The sequence below is a fragment of the Hibiscus syriacus genome, unplaced genomic scaffold, assembly GCF_006381635.1.
Source record: "Hibiscus syriacus cultivar Baekdansim isolate YM2019G1 unplaced genomic scaffold, ASM638163v2 tig00110505_pilon, whole genome shotgun sequence".
NCBI classification, from domain to species: Eukaryota; Viridiplantae; Streptophyta; class Magnoliopsida; order Malvales; family Malvaceae; genus Hibiscus; species Hibiscus syriacus.
In genome coordinates, this window is record NW_024062765.1 from 2142018 (window position 1) to 2165546 (window position 23529).

The window sequence follows — 23529 nt, forward strand, 5'->3', positions numbered from 1 at the left end:
TGACTTGTCAAAGAGTTAATTAAGAAGTTAGAGGTGATAGAATTGAATTAAGAACACATGGAAAATTTGATGAAATTCTTTGATTCAAGAATTATAGTGAATTATGAGGGATAGTGAAGTGTTATAATGTTATAAGAAGGTTTACATATGTATAGATAAGTTTTATGGTATAATGAGGGGTTAATAAGTAGAATTTGAGGACAAAGTAAGAATTTTCGGTCTCAAAATGTAATTTCTGGGTTGTTTGCATCGATGCATCTTCAATGTGTATCAGTGTACTCTCAAATAAATGAACATCGAATGCAATTAGTGCATCGATGCATAAGGAGTGCATCGATGCACCCCCTTAAGATTAGAACATCAAAGGTGAATTATGTACCGATGCATAGATAGTGCATCGATGCACATGTTAAAGAATGCATCGATACACTGTAGAATATATCGATGCACTTCAAGGGAAAATAGAACTATACTTTTCTTTTGGTCTAAGAAATGATAGATTAGAATATATCAATTGGATACTGATATGTATCAATGTATGATTATATAGATATCGAGCACAAACAAGTTCCGGAATGATTATCAAGTTAAGATTCGATCGAAAGAGAGAAAATCATAAAAGTGGATTGGAACTTAGTGAGGCCAAGGTGAGTGCAATTTTAATTGTACTTATATTATTGAACGAACATTGGCTTGCGATGAGCCAGTGACAGAGTTACTATAGTAAGAAGTAACTTCTAAAATGTTATGTGATTATTATGTGTGCATTAGTACATAGAAATGGATGTATGTTCTTATAGGTTACATAATATGACATGCGAGTTTACATGAACATATGAGAAATGATATAAGCCATATGAAATGATCTACGTGAATACATACACTTGTGATATATGTGATATTAATATAAGTAATTATAGGAATATGTAATATAAGTGTTATATGAAATGTGACTATGTGATATGAATGTGATATGTGAACATAAATGACTAATCGACATGAGCTATGTGACTATATGTAAGCAAGAACATGTGACATGAAATACATGATAAGAAGATATGATATTATGTAAGGATATTACATGATATAAAATAAAAGATTATGAGTTATATGCATATGTGATATATGTTTATACATACGGAACATATGGACAGAATTACCTATGTCTTTCGAGACATATGGACATTATGCCTATGTTCTAAGGAACATATGGACAGTTTACCTAGGTTCTTTGGGACCTATGGACAGTTGTCGAGGTTCTTTATGACCTCTGGATAGATTCTTCGGGACATTTATACGAGCTGTGGTGACAGTATAGTGGCGCACAACCTCAATGAACTCACATACCTTAAGTTCTCAAAAGTATACATGGGCTAATACATAGACTTTAAAGAGAGTAAATAAATCAATTGATATGATACGATGTGTGTTCGGTTGTGAACTGATATATATGTACCATGATGTGTATAAATGTTTAGTGTATGTTTATACGATAAAAAGAATTAATGACATGTATACATGGGCTAATAAGAGATAACATTGAATACAATGTATGTGATATATATATATATATATGTTTTGTGATATGAATTCTATGATATGATATATGTGTGTTAGTGATTATTGTATATGTTATAAGATATATGATATGAACATAATGGATCATATAAACAAGAGAATAGAAATATGAATAGTAATACTATGATAATGATAGGAAAGAAGATAATTATATGCATGTGCGGATTTGATATATGAATGGATATATGTTTGGGTATGATGTGATAGCAATAATTGTTCATTCATGATTACAAGTTATAGTTTAAATTATATGTTTATTTCCTCACTAAGTCATACACTTAGCGTATGAATGTTTCACACGTAGGTTACAGAAACGAGAAGAAGAGTAAAGAGCAATGTGGAGCAAGACAGGTCAGTTCTCCTTACTGAAGGTCAGATCAGAAGAGAGGTGAATAATATGTATTTTAATATATAAAGTTCTAGTTGGCATGTACTCAAAAGAATATAATGTATAAGCTCTGAATAGTTCTGTAAATGTTTTGAATAAGTTATATGTTATAAAAGTTTTAAATTACTCACTATTTTATACAAGTAAATGTTTTAAAATGTCAATGTGACACCTTAGACTCGGATCTGGGTCAGATACGAGTTGAGGGTGTTACACATATCACATATACTATATTCACATACTTCAATATCATTGGACTTATTTCACTTTATTACATTAAAAGATAGACATATAGTCTTATGTGCCCTATCAATACTATCTGTTCATATAATCTCCTTTTACCTTATAAGTAAATACTACTTATTTTATATCACCTTTCCATTTATTCTCCTAATTATTTATATCAATTTACATGGTTTATTACACAACTTATATCACCTTTTCATGTATTACACATGTCCCGTCACATATCTTATATCTTGTCATCATATCATTACATACAAGAACATATCAACACATATAACTTATGCATGCATTGTAAATCAAATAACATTTTAGGAGTCACTTCTTATCATAGTAACTCCGTCACTGGCTCATCGCAAGCCAATGTTTGTTCGATAACATAAGTACAAATTAAATTGCACTCACCTATATCTCTTTGCCTTTCCCTCGATCGATCTTACTGGTCAATTGTTCCGGAACTTGTTTAGGCTCAATATCTACATAAATAATTTTCAAGATGATTATCAGATGCCTAAACCTTGTAATTTGATACTAATAATTAAAACAAATTTAATAAATAAATATTCAATTTTTCCTTTAGGGGTATCGATACACTCCTTAAGGTATCGTTACCTTGTTGTATTATGTGATTTTTTGTTTAAGAGGGTATCGGTACACATACATAGGGTATCGATACACTCTGCCCAAAACAAGCTTTTTCACCCGAAAATTCATCAACTCTTCACTGAATTTCCTCATATAAAGCTCATTTCATACCACTAAACTTACATATACATGCTTAAACTCATTTATATCCATTTATCTCATATTTAACCTAATATCCTCTCCTCTTTATGAACTTCAAGAATCATACCCAATTTTTAACATGTTTTAAATCCAATTCTAATACTCCATATTCCTTAATTAGGTTGATGACAAGTCAAATCCAACTTTCAATTCTTATTATAAACTCTATTTCAAGATTTCACTCAAGAAATCCAAATCTTTAATCTTTCCTAACTCCTTTATCTTTTGATTTTAAGACAACTTAAGCTTTCCTTAAGCTTAGTTATCATCTAATGATCAAAACCCAAACTTTAAATCAACAAATAATTAACTAACCAGAAAACTCACCTTTAATGGAGGCTTACGGGGAGAAGAAGAAGGAGAAGAAGGCAAGGAGATAAGCTTCCAAATACTCCTTCACCCCATGCTTATCTCTTAAATAAGAGATAAATATCTTTTACATGAAAAGACCACCTTACCCTTCATACTTTCATTCCTCATAATTTAATCCAATACCATAATATATCACTTTAAATTTCTAAACTTTTTAATAAATTTTACTTTAATCACTAACTTTTGAACTTTTATAATTTAGTCGCTAACTCATAGTTTGGGATGTTACAGAAATTGGTAACATTGGGTGCATTTTTGTTCAGCCTTGCCCAACAATATTTTCAGATCGTGCTGATAACGTCTTTTAAAATAAAGGAGAGATATATGAGAGAAAATATAGATATAGATATTTATATTTTTCTTATTTTGATGAGTACATGAACCCCATATATATAGGGGTAAGAACCAATGTTATTAAAATCAGACCGGACCGACCGGTTCAACCGGTTGAACCGTGAACCGGTGGCCTGTCCGGTACGGTTAACTCCTAAAACCAGATGAGCACAGAACCGATAGAACCGACTGAGAACCGGTAAAACCGGGGTGAACCGGCTAAAAACCGGTGTGAACCGCCGGTTCTCTTTTTTTCTTTAAAAAAAATTAAACCAAACGACGTTATTTGTTAAACACGTCGAGTCGAACTCGAATACTGCTGAGCTCGACTCGAACTCGAAAACTTTAAAAGTAAGCTCAACTCGACTCAAAAACTCACGAGCTAAAAATTATCAAGTTCAACTCGAACTCAAAATATAATATTGAAACTTGAACTCGGAAAGGCTCAAACTCAAAAAAAAAATTAGAAGCTTGATTAAAGCCTGAATTTCGAGCTTAATTGAAGCGAAAGAATAGTTCACTCTGTGCTCACCAAAAGGCTCCATGATTTTGAATGTCAAATTACCTCTAGTATTTATAGAAGTAAGTTGGGATGCTCTTCTATGTTTCTTAGCCATGTGGGATTGTTTTGTTCACATATTTTTACTCTTTAGACTTTTGGGATGCTCTTCTATGTTTTTTAGCCATGTGGGATTATTTTTAAAAAAAATTAAACCAAACGACATCGTTTGTTATGATTTTTTTTCAGCCCCAAATTTATTTTTTTATTATAGTTATATAATTATATTTATTATTTAATATGTTTTACCTTAAATATTATGTTGTAGTTGATTTGAATCATTTTGTTTCACTTGATTTTATGTTTTTAACTTATATATGTTATGACTTGTGATATTTTTATACCTTTTAATATTGTAAACTTAAAAAAAAGTGTTATATATATATTAATATTACTTTGAATATTATGTAAAATTAAAAAAATATTATTTTATATAAATTCCGGTTGAACCGCGGTTGAACCAGTGAACCAATACCTTCACCGTTTCAAGGTCCGGTCCGATTTTAAAAACATTGGTGAGAACTGCTCTCTAATAATTATAATACATGTGAAGAGTCAAGTCCTTTGGCATTTCATCTTCTCAATTCATTGAAGAATGCTAAAGGCCACATAAACTAATAGGAGTAATATTGACATCCACATAATATATTCATAACATATTAAGATTTTTCTAGTATTTAAAAAATATTTTGAATAAAATATTCTAGAGTTGATTAATGAGAACAAAAATAGTAAAAATAAATGAGTTATAATGAACATAAAAGTTTTTGATATAAATGGAAAATCACATATAATGATTTTTTTAAAATTGCAAAAATAAATGAATCATAATGATTAAAATTATCGATCAAATTCAAAATATTATGTCTTTAAAAGAAAATAGAAAAAACATAAATAAGAGAGAAGTGATTTTATTCCTTCTCTCGATCTTAATCAAAAGACCTTAATTTTTTTATTTGTTATTAGATTTAGATAATTATTTAGAGTTAGACTTGGATACTATACGTGAATATTGGTTAATTACTTTTAAAATTGGTTAATTGACTTTTAGATTTTAGAATCGAAGCTAAATTAACTTTTTTTTAATAATAAAATGGATTTCATTAATTAGCCATGAATGGCATCAGACATAACAGAAGCTGCAATAAAAATAGGGTATTCATAATCGAAAGACAAGGCAACCTGGTTAGAGGAAGCACCATGGGCAAGAGTATCAACTACAGTATTAGCTGAGCGTCGGACATAGGCTACACTAATATGGGGATGGCTATCAAGGGGACGGCAGACATCAGTGAGATGAAAATAAGTCATGGATAGATCCACACGTCGATTATAGAGTTGGCAGACAAGGTTGAGGGAGTCACTTTCCACCACCACACGCACAGCAAACAATGTGCAAGCATAGCGAATACCAGCCGTGATCGCTATAGCTTTTACCACAGGAACGTCCCTGCAAAAATCGAACAGTTGAGCAAAACCATCCCTATTCCGCACAATTCTTGTCTTTTATTGAACTAAAATATCATGAGTCATAACTCTCTACATAAACTAAGTACACTTTGGATGGAATTTTTTTTGGTCCACTATGCATGGGATAGGGAAAGTATGTTGGACTTTGAACCTAACTTCAATGCTACTTAAGCTAGGATGAATATGTTGGTAAATTATATATCCTTTACCATCACATAATTACACTTTTCTCATTTATTTGGAAGATGGTTGATTGGTTAGATGAACTTGTAGAGGAATTTCTCATCGCTTGGGATCAAGACTCCAAGTGATAAAGATAAGTTATTAATAAAGTTTTTTCCCTGGTTGGAATGACCAATAGGGATGGTAAACGACTGGGACGAGTGCATATATCTCTTCTTTCATCTCCATACTCACCTAATATTTCCGTATTCACCACCTACCCACCTCCCACAACGAGTAAAATTTTTGAATCCATACCCGTATATGCAGTTATATTCTCAAATCAATCCCCACACCCACTACCCAACTAGATACCCACCACCCATCCCGTACCCACTTGTATCCACCCATTCCCGCCAGACAACAACCTTACAGATTACATAAGATAAATAGTCTATGAAATTATATCTAAATTCATATTGGTCTAAAATTTATGCGGTGGGTAGTTAGTGTACGGGCGGATGTGAGGCAGGCGGATATGGGGCCGGAAAGATCTCAAATCCATCGCATACTCACTACCCACAACAGATATGACTCTTTACATTCACACCCACCTACTACCCATTAAACTTATACACATCTCAACCCCAATTGAAACGGATACGATGCGAAATCTACGAAATTGTACATATCTACCATCCTTAACAACCAAAATGAAAAATGATTTTATCACTTTTCAACATTATTAATAGAAAATTTTACGTAAGACATGAAAGAAATTTAAAGACGTGTAAAATAATAATATGAGATTGTCAAAATAAGAAATAATATTATCAATGGAATATCTAATAAATAAATGTATACAAATGAATGAAAAGCTATATTTTTTTACATTTGATTTTATTTGATTAAAAGAGCAAAGTAGAAATGAATAACCTTGTTGAATCTTCGAGAGTAAAAGAGAAAGAGGAGGAGTTGATTGATGGATTCTAGCGTGAAAGTGAAATTTTATTTGAACAATGTACGGAGATGAGATTTTAAGAAGTGAGGAAAAAGATTAATTATAAATTTTTATTGAAAAAGAAAATTATTTTTTTATATTTTTAAAGAAATTAAATTAAAAGATTAAAAGGTATTAAGATAGATAAAAATGTGTCACATTATATTTTCGTTATTTAGTTAATGAACATAAATGGATGAATAATTTATTATAAATTAATAATATTAATATTTTTAAAATTTTATTAATGAAAATAAAAATTAGGTTTAATATAAAAATAAGTGTCCAAACTATATATTTTTTCTCATTTAGATGTCTAAATTATTTTTCGGTCAATCTAAGTACCTAAAGTTACAAAAGTTACTATTTTAAATGTCACATGCCACATTTTAGTAATTTAGAAAATTTTTATTTAAAATAAAAAACTTAAAATTATATTTTCTTAAAAAACCAACTTTTTTTTTTAAATTTTCTTTTAAAAAAATCCAAACTTTGAAAATCTTTATTTTAATTTCTATATTTATGCCGGCCACCGAGTAAAGAGAGGGGAGGAAGAGGGTACAGGAGAGAGAGGATGGGGGAAGGGGACAACGGGAGGGGGTGGGAGACGGGGCGACAGAGGTAGAGATGATATTTTTTAAAATATAATAATTTATTTTTAAGTTTTTTTCTAAAATAAAATCTTTAAAATAACTAGATTATGACATGTGTCATTTGATGAGATTTTTTAATGGGCGTTACAGTCGAGGTATTTAAAATAGTAATATTTGTAACGTTAGGCACTTAGGTTGACCGAAAAATAGTTTAGGCATTTAAATAGGAAAACGATATAGTTTGAACACTTATTTTTATATTAAGCCTAGAATTAACCCAAAATTATGTTTGTGTAACTAAGATTAGGGTTGTAAATGAAACGATATAGAGTTTGAGTTACTCGAGTTTGATTTGGGCAAAGTTTGATTAGTATTTGAATCGAATGAACTCGACTCGGGCTCGACTCGAGTTTTTAACAATTTAAAGCTAGTTACTTGATATCCTACTTGAAAAAGTTCTTGAGCAACTCGAAAAATTAATATATTAAAATTTTAATTTTTTAAAATTAATTTATTAATAATATTAAATTTTGTATTTTGTTATTTTAAATATAACATAAAATTTTCATGTATTTAAGGTTCATGTTTAAACTTGAGTCTAGCTTAACTTTGAGCTTTAATCAAACTAATATTAAGAATGTTTCGAGTTCAAATTTTTTCAAATTCAATTTAAGTTTCAATTTTTAATTTCGAATTGAGTTGAAAAATTTAAACTCACAAACTTTGAATCAAACTTCAATTTTTAATTTTAAGTTCGAATAAAATGTGATAATTTTAAACTTATGAATTTTTAAATCAAGTCAAACTTAATTTAAAACTTTTAATTCAAATTCAATAATATTCGACTTACTCGAATAACTCCTTCACACACCCCTAACAAAGACAACACCGTTAGGTTAAAGAAGAAAAAGACAAACAAGAACCCAATGTTATGACCTTTAAACCGTCGGATCAAATCTTAACAATCCAAGGGCCGAGATAAAAGCTCTAAAGAAATAAACACTGGATGCGAACCTGTCTTCCTGGGTTCTAAAAAAACCAAAACCCTCATCTCTCAACCTTCCATTGCAATCGCGGCGTATCTGTTCTTAACCAATAAAAGGTTAATCTTTTGTTATTTGATTTATCAGTTATTTATCGCTAACATTCTATAAAAGAAAGCTTTTAGTTTCGTCTGATTTTTGCCACTCTTATTTCATCTCACGTTCCCGTCTTTTCTTTAATACTGCTTCTGGTTGAGATTTACATCTTTTTTTTATATAGGTTTGAAGATGGTTTTCATGTTTGCATGCGTTGCTTTTAGCTATCTCAACTTTTATTCTTTTAGCTTTCAGGCTTAATAACATTGGGCAACTCACAATTTAGTATCTTGTTGAGCTTATGTTTTGTTCTCAAGTTCTTATCCTCTCTGCAAATATCTGATGATATTGTTATCTTTTGTGATTCCACATTCTCGGTTTGTTTTTCACCATTTTTCATTGGCTTTCCCTTCTACTTAATATATTATTGTAGGCATGAGAAGTGAAAGGGTGTGAGGGCAGGTTCTTATTTTAATCTAATTGTTGTCATATTACTGTATGATTGTTTCTTATATTTGATCTATAGTTTCTTTTTATTTATTTAATTTATTCTGATCCGAGTTCTCATGAGCTTATTAACTTTACTTGTTTACTGTTGGAAGCAGATGAATGTGGAGAGGCTCACAAAGATGGCTGGTGCGGTTCGCACTGGTGGAAAGGGTAGCATGAGAAGGTATGATAATTTCCATAGATAAGCTAGCTATATGAAGTTTGTTGATTGCCCATCTGCAAAAATCTGGACATAACTGCTGAAGAGCACTTTAGGAGAGACTCTTGAATCAAGTTCTTGCCTGCTTATTAATTGTTAAGTAGAATCTTTTATCTGTGCTCGTCATCTTTCCAAACTTCAATTTTCTGAATTCTATGCCATTTGGATAAAGTGCTTGAATTTCAGTGTATTTTTATAGTTTGCATATCCTTATCGTGTTACTTTTACTCATGTTGACAGAAAGAAGAAGGCTGTACACAAGACAACTTCCACCGATGACAAACGGCTACAGAGCACCCTCAAGAGAATAGGAGTGAATGCTATTCCGGCAATCGAGGAAGTGAACATATTCAAGGATGATGTTGTTATCCAGTTTATTAACCCAAAAGGTAGATATTGCTTTTCTGAAGTGGACCACATACTTTTTTCAAATGTTTTGCATAGTAACTAATACATGATGGTTTATATTTCAATCCAGGCTTCTATTGCCGCCAACACTTGGGTTGTTAGTGGTTCCCCTCAGACAAAGAGTATGCCACTCTTAACTTTATAGCCTCTGAAAGTTGATCAAATCTTAATTCTTTTTACCCTTTGAAGATTTGCTATCATTAACTCCAGATACATATAGGATGTTGTTTTCTCTCAGCCGTTATGCTGCTTCCCATTGTATTTTATGCTTTGTTTTCTTGACATGTGCTTTTCCCCTATTCCAGAATTGCAGGATATTCTCCCCGGAATCATCAACCAATTGGGTATTGTACTACACTGTTTCATTTTTTTTATTGTTTCCTGATTGCAAATTCATGTAAAAATTTGACCCTTATCGTCAAACTTTAGGGCCGGATAACTTGGATAACTTGAGGAAATTGGCAGAGCAATTCCAGAAGCAGGCACCTGCTGCTGATGGTGGTGCAGCCGCCGCTCAGGAAGATGATGATAATGAGGTACCGGTACTTGTGCCCGGTGAGACCTTTGAAGCTGCAGCAGAAGAAGGCGAAGTTGCTAAATAGTGCTTTTAGAGAGATTTTTGTTGTGATATTTAACATATTTCTCTTTCCTCTTTTACTCTGTTGTTTTGGTTGGTGCACTCCCTTTGTAGTCCTAATGTTTTGGTTCATGTTTCTGGAATTCCTGCTATTGCAGACTTGGTATCAATAGACTGGCAATTGGTAGGGCAGTGGAATTGTCTTTTATGTTTTGGTTGCTATTAGATATGTTGAAAGTATTGATTCCATTTAAATAAATATTGACACTTTTGGAATTAAAAAAAAGCAGTAATAGTGCCTATAAAGTATCGATACTTTATAAAAATGTATCGATACATAATAATATAACAGTTAAAAATATGGCAAAACCAGTTTCATTATGAAAAACCGGTAAAGAGCTACCGGATATGTTGAAAGTATCGATATTTTTTGTACATGTATCGATGTTGAAAGTTATGTAATTTATGTTTCAAAATTTTTAATAGTACTTTATGTTTTCTACCTACAATATTATTTAATAATTTCATTTACACAAAAATTATTGATTGTTTAGATATTTTATAAAATATTATTTAGAATTTAAATTTAACAATTTTAACCAAAGATAATAATAAATATGTAATATCTATGTTTATTATTTTTAATTTAATAATAATATACCGAAACATAAAAATAAATCATTAGACGCGTATAATTAATAATTACTAAATTAATATTTTAAAACTCACTCAAAAGATAACTTTAAATTAATGTTTTTCACAGTGAAATAAGTATGAACACTTATATATATATGTATCGATACCTATATATAATCAAAGTTTACCGGTTATCAAATTTTTTAATAGTTTTTGATGTTTTCTACCTACAACATTATGAGTCTGCCAACATAATAGGTAGCGCTTTACCGAATTTATTAATTATCTTATTAAATTTTCAATCACGTTATTTTTTAGCCATATATCTGTCTTTCTTGAGATAACCCCGGTTTCTGCTGTTCTGTTGAGCATACTAATTCAAGGGGAGGCTGGTTAATCATTGCTTTGTTTAACCAAATTGGGGAGGCAAAACACATGTTTTGCTTCAAATTTTATGATTAATAACTGATCCAATTCTGTCAATGATTCATGTATTCCCCTTAGTCGTACACGTGTGAATAATATTTATTTATATAAAATTTAAATATTCATGATTTAGGGAATTACTATTAAATAATTATAGATTTAGATTTGTAATAAAAATTTAAAATTTTATAAAATAAAAGAACTAAAAATGATTACATTTAGATGCATAAACTAAATTTATAATCTATACACAATATAGGAGTGAATAGGTGAGATACGATGGTCGTTTGAGATTATAAAATTATATTTTATTATTTTTTAGTCAACAAGTTAACTTTTAATTTTATATGCCGTCAATTTTTTAACGAAAAAGGAAGATTTTGAAACACAATGAATAGTTAGCTGACAATTTTATAACTTTTAATAGTCGAAGGATTTAATAAAACAATACTCTATAGTCGATGAATCATCTTATAATTTTAATAATCGAGAGACTCAATAAAGTAAAATCTTATAATCGGTGATTATTTGTGTAATTTACCCAAAAAGAAAGGCCAACGAAATCTGGTCTTAATTCTAGTTATAAGAAATACCAGCTAGGGTTTTTAGTCACTCTGTGGGAGTGAGGACAACCGCATCCAGAAAGCAACCGTAGCAGCCGCAGGTGATTCACTTTATGTATTAATTAATTTTCCATAGAAAATGGTGGTAGTAAAAGATAAATAATCTGTCTCCCGCCTCTATCTCTCTCTTTGTATTTGCTCTGTAAATCATTATAAATTCTTTATTGGGTTGTAGGTAATGAACACTTTCTGTTTGCGTCTTTTATTCTTTGTTAATTCTATAGATCTATAGGAAGAGCATTGCTTTGTTTTTAGATTTTTAATATTTTTGTTTTTGTATTGTTTATATTATGGGGTGAAGAAGCGGAAGAATGTCTCACAGGAAATTTGAGCACCCAAGGCATGGTTCCCTTGGATTTCTTCCTAGGAAGCGAGCTTCTCGTCACAGAGGAAAAGGTATTCCCTTCCATTTTTTTTTTTATTAACAATAATGGCATGTTGATGATGTAGCTGTAGAAATTCTAGTATTGCAACTGATTTGTAGCTACTGTGTTTTATCTGATGTTGTTTTGTGTTGGTGCAGTGAAGGCATTCCCAAAGGATGACCCTAGCAAACCTTCTCACTGCCTTTTGGGGTACAAGGCTGGTATGAGTCACATTGTCAGAGAGGTTGAAAAGCCCGGATCTAGTAAGTTGGTTTTCATCAACTACTCCCCCAATTATTCTTATTGTTTGCTTGTGATGCAGTTATCTTTTTTCCGAGCTATGTAAACATTCACCTGAAAATGCATTGAGCTTCTTTGATTGAGTTACATTTGTGTATCGGTTTATGCATCTTTTAATTTAAAATTGAATTTTACTTCATGTGATATTCTTTATTTCTTTATAGAGCTTCACAAGGAGACATGTGAAGCTGTTACAATCATTGAAACCCCTCCTATGGTGATTGTTGGGGTTGTTGGATATGTGAAGACACCTCGTGATCTCCGCTCATTAAACACCGTCTGTGTAATATCCCAAATTTTGTTTAGTAAAAAAATGTAAGTTTTGAAAAATTTAGTAACTAAAATGAAATTTTGAAAAATTGAAGGGTCAAAAAGAAAAAATGAGAGATGAGAATTTTACAGCTAATTTAATAATATTAAAATAGAGATGGAGTGACATGGAGGTAATTATGAGAATTTATTAAGGGTAATTTGAGTTTTTGATCCAAAATGAATATAAAATTCATTTTTTTAATTATATATTAAAGAAGGAGAGAGATTTTTCTCAAGAAATCTCACAAACTCTCTCTCCATCTTCAGCTACTGCCAAGCCTATACAACAAGGTAAGATTTTTATTTTTGATTTTTGAAGCTATTTTCTTGAAAATTAGACTTCGGTGTAGTTAGGAAAAATGTTCTACATTCAATTCGCTACGTTTGACATGGATATCACTAGGGTTTATGTTCAAGTTCATCTTGAGTTGATGAAGGAAATGTTGATTTCTTGTGTTTTGGGGTTATGAAGAGTTAAGTGATTTTAAAAAATTGGTTGTAAGAATTGATGAATAACCTAAGGATGAAGTTAATGAAAACAGTTTAGATTTTGAATCAGGTAGTGAGTTTGAAAATTCACCAGAAATTCTATAAAAATTATTTGGAGGTGATTTTTATATATTGTGTTCGTATATCAATCTAGTTAACATCAACTTGAAAACATTTACTGAACTGAAATTTCTCTAAAAATTTGTTTCCTTTGAAAACACTTTATTCTAACTTTAGAAATCTATTTTAAAGTATATCTCAACTTATAATTTATTTCTTTGTTATATGAAAATAAAATTATTTGTTAATCAGTAATTTTACTAAACTATGTCTTTTCGTAAAATCTTTTAAAACATAATAATGCAAAAAATTATTGTCATGCATAGATACCGATAAAACTAAACTAAATGGTGTTGATTAAGTCGGTCATTTTCTCCTTAACAATATACTTCATGTCGATTTTTAGATTACCGAGGTGTGTACTGAAGTGGCTTAGCTCAATTATGGCAAATTTTCTATGGGGAAAATTGAGTATTAAAAATAAATTCATTGGGTTAATTGGAGATTGCCTGCAAGCCTAAGGCGTTGGAAGGGATCGGGGTTCCAAATCTTGAGCTTATGAATAGAGCTTTATTAGGAAAGTGGACCTGGAAGTTTGCCAACGAGAAAAACTCCTGGTGAAAAAGGATAATTTGTTGCAAAAAATAATATTAATCCAAATACTATGGAGGTGGATAGTTCGACCTCGTACAAAGCTTCTTGGATATGGAAAGGGGTTGTGAAGAATTGTTGTTTCGATGACGAGTTTGGGGAATGTTTACGAAGTAACTTTGTTGTTGAAGGCGGGCAATGGGGACTCAATAAGATTCTGGCATGACGCTTAACTGCATGGAGTTTCATTGAGGGTACGTTTTCCTCGCTTGTTTGCATTATCAATCGATAAGGAGGGGAAAATCGCCGATTTCAGGAAAATTAATTCGTCAGGTTGTTTTTGGGATATTGTCATGAGAAGAAATCTTGTCAATTAGGAGTTGATGCAATGGAATTAGCTTATGACATTGTTGTATAATTTAAATCTTTCGTCATCGATGGATTATAGTCTTGTATGGGTGGGAGAAAGAGATGGGAGGTTTTCAGTGAAATCTTGTCTTGAAATTTTTCTTGGAACCTCGTTCGATAGTTTTCCTTGGGAAAGAAATGTCTGGGTCGGTGTAGCTCCTCCTAGGGTTGAATATTTTATTTGGCAAGTGGTGCACAAGAAGGTTGCAGTCAAGGTAGAGCTAATAAAACGTGGGGAGCAGGGTATAGGAGATCCTTATTGTCTGTTATGTGGGTTGGTTCAAGAAACGGTTTCTCATCTATTCTTTTCTTGCAAAGTGTTTTGGGGGTTATGGGCTAGCTTTTTGCGCTGGGGGGAGGTTTCCTTTGTAATTCTGGAGTGCCCTGTAGCCTTATTTTCAGTTTGGTTTTATCTTGTGCCACTCTCATGCGTTTGGACCATCATCCCAGGAGCGGTTTTGTGGTCAATTTAGAAAATGATGAATGATATTATTTTTAATAATGGGAAATTAGATTGCACTTTATTATCTTTTCTATCAAGGTACAGAGTGACATCATGGTTTTCTTCAAAATTCCCTAAATTGATGGTCTCTTTTGATAGTCTTGTGGGGGATCTAGTGCTAGCTAATCGACTTATGTTCGATGAAAAAATATCACAAAAGCTAGTCAGTTGGTCTCCTCCACCTACTGATTTTGTTAAAGTGAATGTAAACGGTGCTATGGACAGGTGGTGGTCGAAGGGAGGAATTGGTGGGCTTATCAGAGATGAGAAATGAGTTATGTTGGGTTCGTTCTCAAAAAAAGTGGGATCTGGTCCTTCTATTATGGCAGAATTGATGGCAGCGAGGAGATGTTTGAATCTATTCCTGGATTCGGATTTGTTAGTGAATCGAAGGCTAATTTTGGAGTCCAATAGTGTGGTGGCAGTGGAGTGGATAAAAAATCCATCTAGCTCCACTCAAATGTTTCTATCTATTGTTAAAAATATTGCAGATATTGTGGTCAATAAAGGGGTCATTGTCTGTCATGTGACAAGAGTAGCTAATTGTGAAGCGGATGAATTTGCCAAACAAGGGATTGGTTAAATGATGGGGATTTAATTGGGTTGTTGTTTTTCTATTATAGGTAAATCGGGAACATTAGGGATTGATATTTGTTTGTAATTGTTTGATTAACCTACGAGGTAGTTTTGTTGTAAGGTATAAACATATTCATGTAGGTAGTATTGTTTTGCACTGTGTTGAGTGGGCTGCCATCGTTTTTGGGTGGTAGTCTGATCTTATTGTACTTGGTTCTTATGCAATAAAATACCTAAGGCACTCTTTTCCTCCTTCCAATGTCCGTTGAGTCTTTGTTGCTTGACGGTTATGAAGGGGTTTTTAACGAGGCCTTCCTTTTTATCAAAAAAAAAAAAAATTATACATGCCACTATAATTTAAAAGAAACATCATAGATGTCTTACTGATACTGATGATACATATGTTTTTCCAAAAAGAGATGCTTCGATAGCTTCTTACTAATCGTACTTATCCTTATTAGAACCTACGCATGAAAATTATCACGCGCTAAGTATAACTTAGTGATGCAGTAATAATCTAAGGTGAGAAAATTCTAAAAATATCATAAATCATTAAATGGCAAACCAACTTATCCAAGTCGATTTCTTCACTGAGACCTGAAATTTTGTTTTAAATCATGAACTCATGAAAATTTTGATAAATCATATCTGATAAAATAAGCATACCATGCTTTCTGTCAACTGGAAATCTTTCACAACTTGCATATTCATTTTCATAGCTCAATGCATATTTATGAGAACATAAGATACGTGAGTAAGTTGCGCACTATGCACAATACGGTGCAAATCGTAACTGATACTGAGATATGATGCACTTCAGTGCCATCATAACCTGAATAAGGACCAACAGTGTTGGGCATTGATACACGAATGTACCAAAGCTGATATGATAACATTGATACACGATTGTATCAAAGCTGATAATAGATAAATACTCAACTAATGGCATGCCAAGTGTACTAACAATTATCACTATAGCACAATGGGCTGATGTATCATAATAAATCTATCATAAAAATATCGTGTTTGGTAGTTCATACTCTAAATCATTCATAAAACTGATATAGAATATTATAAAAATATTCTTTATAAACTTTATAAATCATACTGTAAATTGGAATAAGGTTGACTTATCGTAAGTCGTCATCGATCAAAATAATTAAATAAATAACTACATTCACCTTTGCCTCACTACAGAACTTGTATATAATAATCCTAGTCACGAGCTTTTTCATTTCCTTTCGAATCGTTCGGATTGCTAAATTTAACATAGTCTGACAATACCAAATTATAACGCAAAAATTGTTCGAACTACATATTAGTATCGTACTAATATAAGCTCATTTTAACATTTAAAAATCTATAAAATAAAATCGATAACTAAATCGATATCAACCAAACTCATAACTCCGTTATAACTTCAAACTTATCGAAACACTTATGCAATTCCATAAATAATTATTCCCAACATGATTCTTCAACTTTAACCAATTATAAAATTAAACCACATGTTTTAAATTCTTTTTAGAATTCAACTCAACTTTTCCTTTAATTCATAATGGCCCTTCACCATTATGATAATTGTACATTAATTACTAAAATTCCAGCACTTGAATAAAATACCCAAATAATACTTCTTCATTTAAGAACTTGCAAACAAGTCCCCAAAGTTTTGGAACTTTTCGAATTCTACCATCTAACCATTAAAATGAATTCTTTTAGAATTCTTCTCAACTTTCCAATTTATTCAAAATGGTCTCTTACCATTTAACTTCAATTCCAAGCATCCAAAAATATACTCAACGTTTAAACATTACTCTTCATCTTCTAGTCCATTTTAGCTTAAATTCTAAAATTTCCATATTCAGACAACTTGCACTACCTTTAAAGAATCAATATTCTGTATTGATATACACACTGGAATTTAATTTCGTTTCTTCCGTTGAAAACTATACTCGAACACGAATCTATCCACATAAAGAACTCCTGCTAATTCATTCTGTACAATTTATGGTGAATTTTCAAAGTTGACCGACATAATCTGTTTTGTGCAGAATCTGCTGTCCGTTTTTCTGACCTTTCCTCAGTTAAAATTCATATCTTTTTTTATACACATTAAAATTGATACCCGTTTTTTAAACAAAACTATATTGATATACGAACACAATATATAAAAATCACCTCCAAATAATTTTTATAGAATTTCTGCGAATTTTCAAACTCACTACCAGATTCAAAATTTAAATTGTTTTCATTAACTTCATCCTTAGGTTCTTCATCAATTCTTACAATCAATTCTTTAAAATCACTTAACTCTTCATAACCTCTAAAAGACAAGAAATCAATATTCCCTTCATCAACTCAAGTTGAATTTGAACATAAACCCTAGTGATATTCATGTTAAAACGTAGTGAATTGAACGTAGAATATTTTTCCTAACTACATCGAAGTCTAATTCTCAAGAAAATAGCTTCAAAAATAAAAAATAAAAATCTTACCTTGTTGTGTAGACTTGGCAGTAGCTGAAGATGGAGAGAGAGTTCATGAGATTTCTTGAGAAAAATCTCTCCCTTCTTTAATATATAATTTAAAAAAAATTTTATATTCATTTTGGGCCAAAAACCCAAATTACCCTTAATAAATTCCCATAATTACCTCCATGTCACTCATTCATCTCTATTTTAATATTATTAAAATAACTGTAAAATTCTAATCTCTCAAAAAATTTTAACCCTTCACTTTTCTAAATTTTCATTTTAGTCATTAAATTTTTCAAAACTTGCATTTTAGTCACTAAACAAATTTGGGTATTACAGTCTGGCCTCAGCATCTGAGCGAGGAAGTCAAACGTCGGTTCTACAAGCACTGGTGCAAGTCCAAGAAGAAGGCTTTTGTCAAGTACTCAAAGCAGTATGAAAGGGAAGAAGAGCGTTCAGGCTCAGTTGGAAAAAATGAAGAAATATGCAACTGTTATCAGGGTCTTGGCCCACATGCAGGTTATAACAATATTCGACTTAATCTTGTTTTCTTATTTTGCACTCTTTAAGTTTTTGTTTCTTGTGTATGTTTTCAGATTGTAATTCTTTATTAAAACCTGTTTCAAGGTGGGCAGAATTTTCTGACCAAGTACATTACAGATAAGGAAAATGAAGGGATTGAAGCAGAAGAAGGCACACCTTATGGAGATCCAAGTCAATGGTGGAACAATTGCTGACAAGGTTGATTTTGCTTACAAGTTCTTCGAGAAGCAAGTCCCCATTGATGCTGTTTTCCAGAAGGATGAAATAATTGATATCATTGGTGTCACAAAGGGTAAAGGTTATGAAGGTGTTGTCACTCGTTGGGGTGTTACACGTCTGCCCCGTAAGACCCACAGAGGTCTGCGTAAGGTTTCTTGTATTGGTGCCTGGCATCCTGCTAGGGTCTCCTTTACTCTTGCCAGGGCAGGTCAGAACGGATACCACCATCGTACTGAGATGAACAAGGTCTACAGAGTTGGCAAGGTTGGTGATGAGACCCGCTCTGCCATAACCGATTACGACAGGTTAGTCCATTTGTCTGTTTAACTCTGATTATACCCGAGTTATACCTCCAGCAGATTGGAGTGGTTTTGAAGGTCCTGTATAGAGTTCTACAATGTTTTGTGTTTGATTTTTGCTTAATATCATTGATGAATGTGTGGCCTTTTGTTCAGGACCGGGAAAGATGTTTCCCCTATGGGTGGCTTCCCTCATTATGGTGTTGTGAAGAGTGACTACCTGATGATCAAAGGAGGATGTGTCGGACCTAAGAAGAGGGTGGTTACACTTCGCCAGTCTTTTATTAACCAGACATCTCGTGTGGCTCTGGAAGAAATCAAACTCAAGTTCATCGGCACCTCCTCAAAGTTTGGGCACGGACGTTTCCAAACAACACATGAAAAACAGAAATTCTATGGTCGAGTTAAGGCATAAGTTTTCAAACTGGTCAGGAATTTTGGGCTATCATATGTGTACGTTCTGTTTTACCCCAAGCTTAGTTTATCTTATTCTCTTCCTTTATGAAATGAAACAGCTGCGTGTTGTTTTTGTTTTGTCAATCCGGATTGGAACTATGAACTGCTGAGGATTTTCAACAGATTTTGCACTATATATTGGTCTTTTAAACCAACACCCAAATCCGAGGAATGCACCTTTTTTATGTTTTATTTGCCTTTATTATTTGCTATGGTTGCAAGTTGATCATATTCACGGAGTTTGATCTTAGGATGGAAAAACAGTGGATCGTGTTGATTTAGTCTTTGAAGCTGGAAGTCGTGTTCCTTTGAAACTGTAGCATTCCTCACATTTTATTAGTTATCAATTGGCTTCAACAAGTTTATCCCCAGTGTGAGCTGATGTCGTATCGGTATCAGACACAAACATGCCACCGGCTACAATCTATTTTGGATCCCATAGGGATAGGAAAAGAGTGGACAAGTTTAGGACACGGTCAATGAAATGATCGAATGGCAAGTGGTAACTGAGAAAATGAAAGCGGCCAAGAAGAAAAATGCCCTAATTAAATTATATACTATCTTGACTATTATTTGAGTTGGATTAAAAAATAAAATAAAAGTTATTGCTTGAAATAGTGTACTGAAGAATTTTTGAGTTATATACACATCATATAAATTCCTATATTTTTATCCTGTCGTGTTTTTTAAAAATATAATATCAAGATGTTGTGTGGAATTTTAACCGTATTTCATGTCCGTGTCTGGCTTCAACGACGTGAGTCCCTTGATATATTCAAGTGAGTTAGGATATGGTTGATTTATTGTTCCCACCACTTGATTTAGGCTTTGTCAATTGTCTGCTTTTTCAAGCACTGTTGCAGATGAGTTTGACCTTCATCTGTTTCAAGTTCAAAATTTTGACTGAATCTACTGGATTCATAAACCAAAAGCCCTCATATTTGAAAATCCATCAACATGTACTAGGTTTTATTTCCACAAGTCAACTACAAAGAATAGTCCTAAGTTGAACTTTGGAGTCTGTTTAGCCTTTAGGTATCATCGTCTTGAAATGGTTTGAAAATTTCCCTTGTACCAGTTGCAACTTGTATTCATGGAGGCTGCCTTAGTATCTTCCTTTCACTTTTTTGTTTTCCTATATTTGGTTTGATTTTTTGCAGTGAACCATGTTTATGCTTATCCTAATGATTGAACATGTATATCCCGCCCGTGGACAGATATGGCTCTTCATATTTGTGTGCGGAGAATATTTTGATAGCGACAGCATCTGTCAGCAGATCATTGACAATGCGTCTCTGACAACAGCAGCAGCCGTATGATACTTCACATAAAGTAATCGAGTTTGATGTGAATATGACCCTATAACGCATCAATTGGCACATATCAATTTGCTAAACTCTCCAAGTTCGAGTTACATTATCTTAATTTGCAAGTTGCAGAAAAGACTTTTGGTTCAGCTAATGATCTGGGAGTTTGTCACATCTGTCACAGTAATGTAGGACCTTGCAATCTGCCATTTGTGTTGTTATTTGTTCTCGATCGCCATCATTTTTCTAGTGTAAAATGGAATAGAAACTACCATCCCTCTTTTTCACTCCTAGTAAGATTCGTTTGTCCAAGTGCAATGCATCCAGGACAAAACACGAAATAAAATGGTCGACTGTCTGGTTAGAGCACATGTTACTCGTTTCTCTACTTTCGGGGACCCTGCAACAATTTCGGCGTTACGTGGCAAGCTATCGGCACGGACAGCCCCAAAGATGAGGACAGAGCTTTGAAGAGAAAAAAGAGAGACTAAAAATGGTTTAATTACAAGTCATTTTCATTCAGGATAATCAAGTATCTCACCATATCTTGCCAATTATCTTGATTTCGTTCGTTTCTTCGTCCGGGCGTAAATACAACGTTTAAACCAACGTGTGCGTGCTTGCTTGCGCTTAAGTATTAACATTGCAAGGAAAATAAAAGGCGAAATAAGATGTCACCCCCCGTAGTTATTTTTTTTTTCTAAACAGTACGATGTAATTATAAGATATATATTTAAAATTTTTTAATCAGTGTTAATGTATATACATCTTACACATAATTATTTAAATTTAAAATTTTAAAAAAGAATATCTTTTCTTTTAAGCATTAAGTCACTTAATAGGTAAATGATTTCGCAATGAAATTTGAACCAGCTATAAATGGAAGTGGGGCACTGCCGTAATCATATATTTATATATTAAAAATGATATTCTTATTTTCCCAATTATTTCAAATGTTTTATTAACATATATTTCAATAGAGAAAGTGTTAGGCCTGGGAAGCATCTCTCACCAAAAAGGAGAAAAAGGACCACGTGTTGATGAACAATGTGATTTAAAATTAAAATAGTAAAGACAAACTGGTAGGCCAAGAAAGTGGGTGGCCAGTGACAGTCTCCAGATGCAATGAACTTCAACACAAAAAACAAATACATGCAATTCGAAAACAAAATCAAACGTTGCTTCAAGTTTGGACGGGTGTTGTAACAATTATTAAATTGCTGGATGAAAATTGATTTATACGAGATATTAGAAAAATATTTATTTTTAAGTAAGGTGAAATAAATAATACAAAAAGAAAAGTTGATCAGTCGATATAACATCTTTAGAAAATCGATAAGAACACTTGACGTCTTCAGCAACTGTAGCAATAGATTGATTTGTCAAAAAAAAAAAAAAAGACTAATAGTTTGTTGGCGGAGATGAAGAGTTTGAAACCATCAAGTGATTTAATAGACTTCTCAAGAATATCAGATGTCACAGACCACTTCTTCCTACGTTATGGAAAAATAATTTTTTAATATCCATGTAAACCCTTTTTTTTCAACCCATTATCTTAAAATTGTTGCCGTAAAATTCCATATGTTACGGCGTATCAATCGTTTTGAAGATAAATATTAATTTTATATTTTGTATGTTTTAGGGAAGTATCTTGATCGAAGAGGGTGATTGTTTATGTGTCATAGTTCAATCATCCTTGATTGACCTAATAAGATTTATTATTATAACAGTAATATTAAAAATCAATGATAAGTATCCATTTGGATGTAAAATTAATGGCAAGCCATAATATAAAGAAGAAGAATCATTAAGAAGACGGAATTAAATACATAATAAATAGTTACAAAAATCATTTATATATGAATATTTTTCAGTTTGAAATTGTAAATGGATAACGAATATATTGGAAATTCATAGTTGAGTAATTACGTAGGTAGCAAGTTTCTTGGCCCTGGGTTTCACATTACTTTGTTTTAATCGAAGAAATTAAAATCCAAAAAGCTATAAAATCAACAGAATATTGGAATGTCACTTTTGGAAACTATTTCGTTTGGAAAACAATCACTCATCAAGCGTTTCCTTTGTCAAAAATATTAAGCATTTTACATACTTTTTAAATTGTAATCGAAGCTAAGCACGAGCGGTTTAGTCCACCTCATCAATAGCAAAAGTTTTGTCAAAAATCTTTGCCGAAAAACTCACCCACCAAAATCAGGTGTGCGACACGGGTCGGTTGGAATTAGTCAAGATGAAACTTTAAAATCGAGAAGGTAATAAAAATATAATAATAAAAGCTTTAATTATTTACTTATTTTTAAAACCATTCGTCGTGCTGTGTGGTTGGGCCATTTTTTATTTGATTTGATGTTGGAAACTCGTCTAATACTTCTCACTTCTTCCTTCGCCGACAAATCCAACCCTAAATTTGCCTGTTCGAACCCACTCAGGGATGGACGAGGGGCAGTGAGAGATGCAGTTACCCCTTTAGAAATTTTAAATCTTTATAGAATTTAAATACTTCTTATTTTCATCTGTCGGAACCGTCTTTCAGGTGAGTCGGGAATTGGGCTTCGACTTAGAAAAATGAGTTAGGAGTCACCACCGATAATTTATTTTAAAAAGAAAGGTTGATCGGATACCTTATTTCTTACCTGATTTGTGTTTTATCAAAGACATATCGGAT

At 32.3% G+C, this 23529-nt stretch overlaps 1 protein-coding gene, 1 long non-coding RNA gene and 1 pseudogene across 2 annotated transcripts; 2 read left to right on the forward strand and 1 right to left on the reverse strand.

Annotated features, from left to right (window-relative positions):
- Positions 1 to 8504: 8504 nt before the first annotated feature.
- Positions 8505 to 10386, forward strand: LOC120129920 (nascent polypeptide-associated complex subunit beta-like). Its single transcript, XM_039147308.1, has 6 exons — positions 8505 to 8586; positions 9169 to 9236; positions 9513 to 9661; positions 9746 to 9802; positions 9986 to 10024; positions 10110 to 10386. The coding sequence occupies exons 2-6, from the start codon at positions 9169 to 9171 to the stop codon at positions 10280 to 10282; spliced, it is 486 nt and encodes a 161-aa protein (XP_039003239.1). The 5' UTR covers positions 8505 to 8586; the 3' UTR covers positions 10283 to 10386.
- A 1559-nt stretch (positions 10387 to 11945) lies between these two features.
- LOC120129921 lies at positions 11946 to 19675 on the forward strand (annotated as a pseudogene).
- LOC120129922 lies at positions 15988 to 18079 on the reverse strand. Its single transcript, XR_005516795.1, has 3 exons — positions 18044 to 18079; positions 16727 to 16819; positions 15988 to 16009 (listed from the first exon to the last, which is right to left on the reverse strand). It is a non-coding gene; the product is annotated as an uncharacterized LOC120129922 (long non-coding RNA).
- Positions 19676 to 23529: the final 3854 nt, after the last annotated feature.

Excerpts from the sequence above, each read along its gene's own strand:
- LOC120129920 (XM_039147308.1), top strand. The coding sequence starts at position 9,169 with ATGAATGTGGAGAGGCTCACAAAGATGGCTGGTGCGGTTCGCACTGGT. Across the intron at positions 9,237-9,512 it reads GGAAAGGGTAGCATGAGAAG|AAAGAAGAAGGCTGTACACA; the intron begins GTATGATAATTT and ends TCATGTTGACAG. Across the intron at positions 10,025-10,109 it reads CGGAATCATCAACCAATTGG|GGCCGGATAACTTGGATAAC; the intron begins GTATTGTACTAC and ends GTCAAACTTTAG.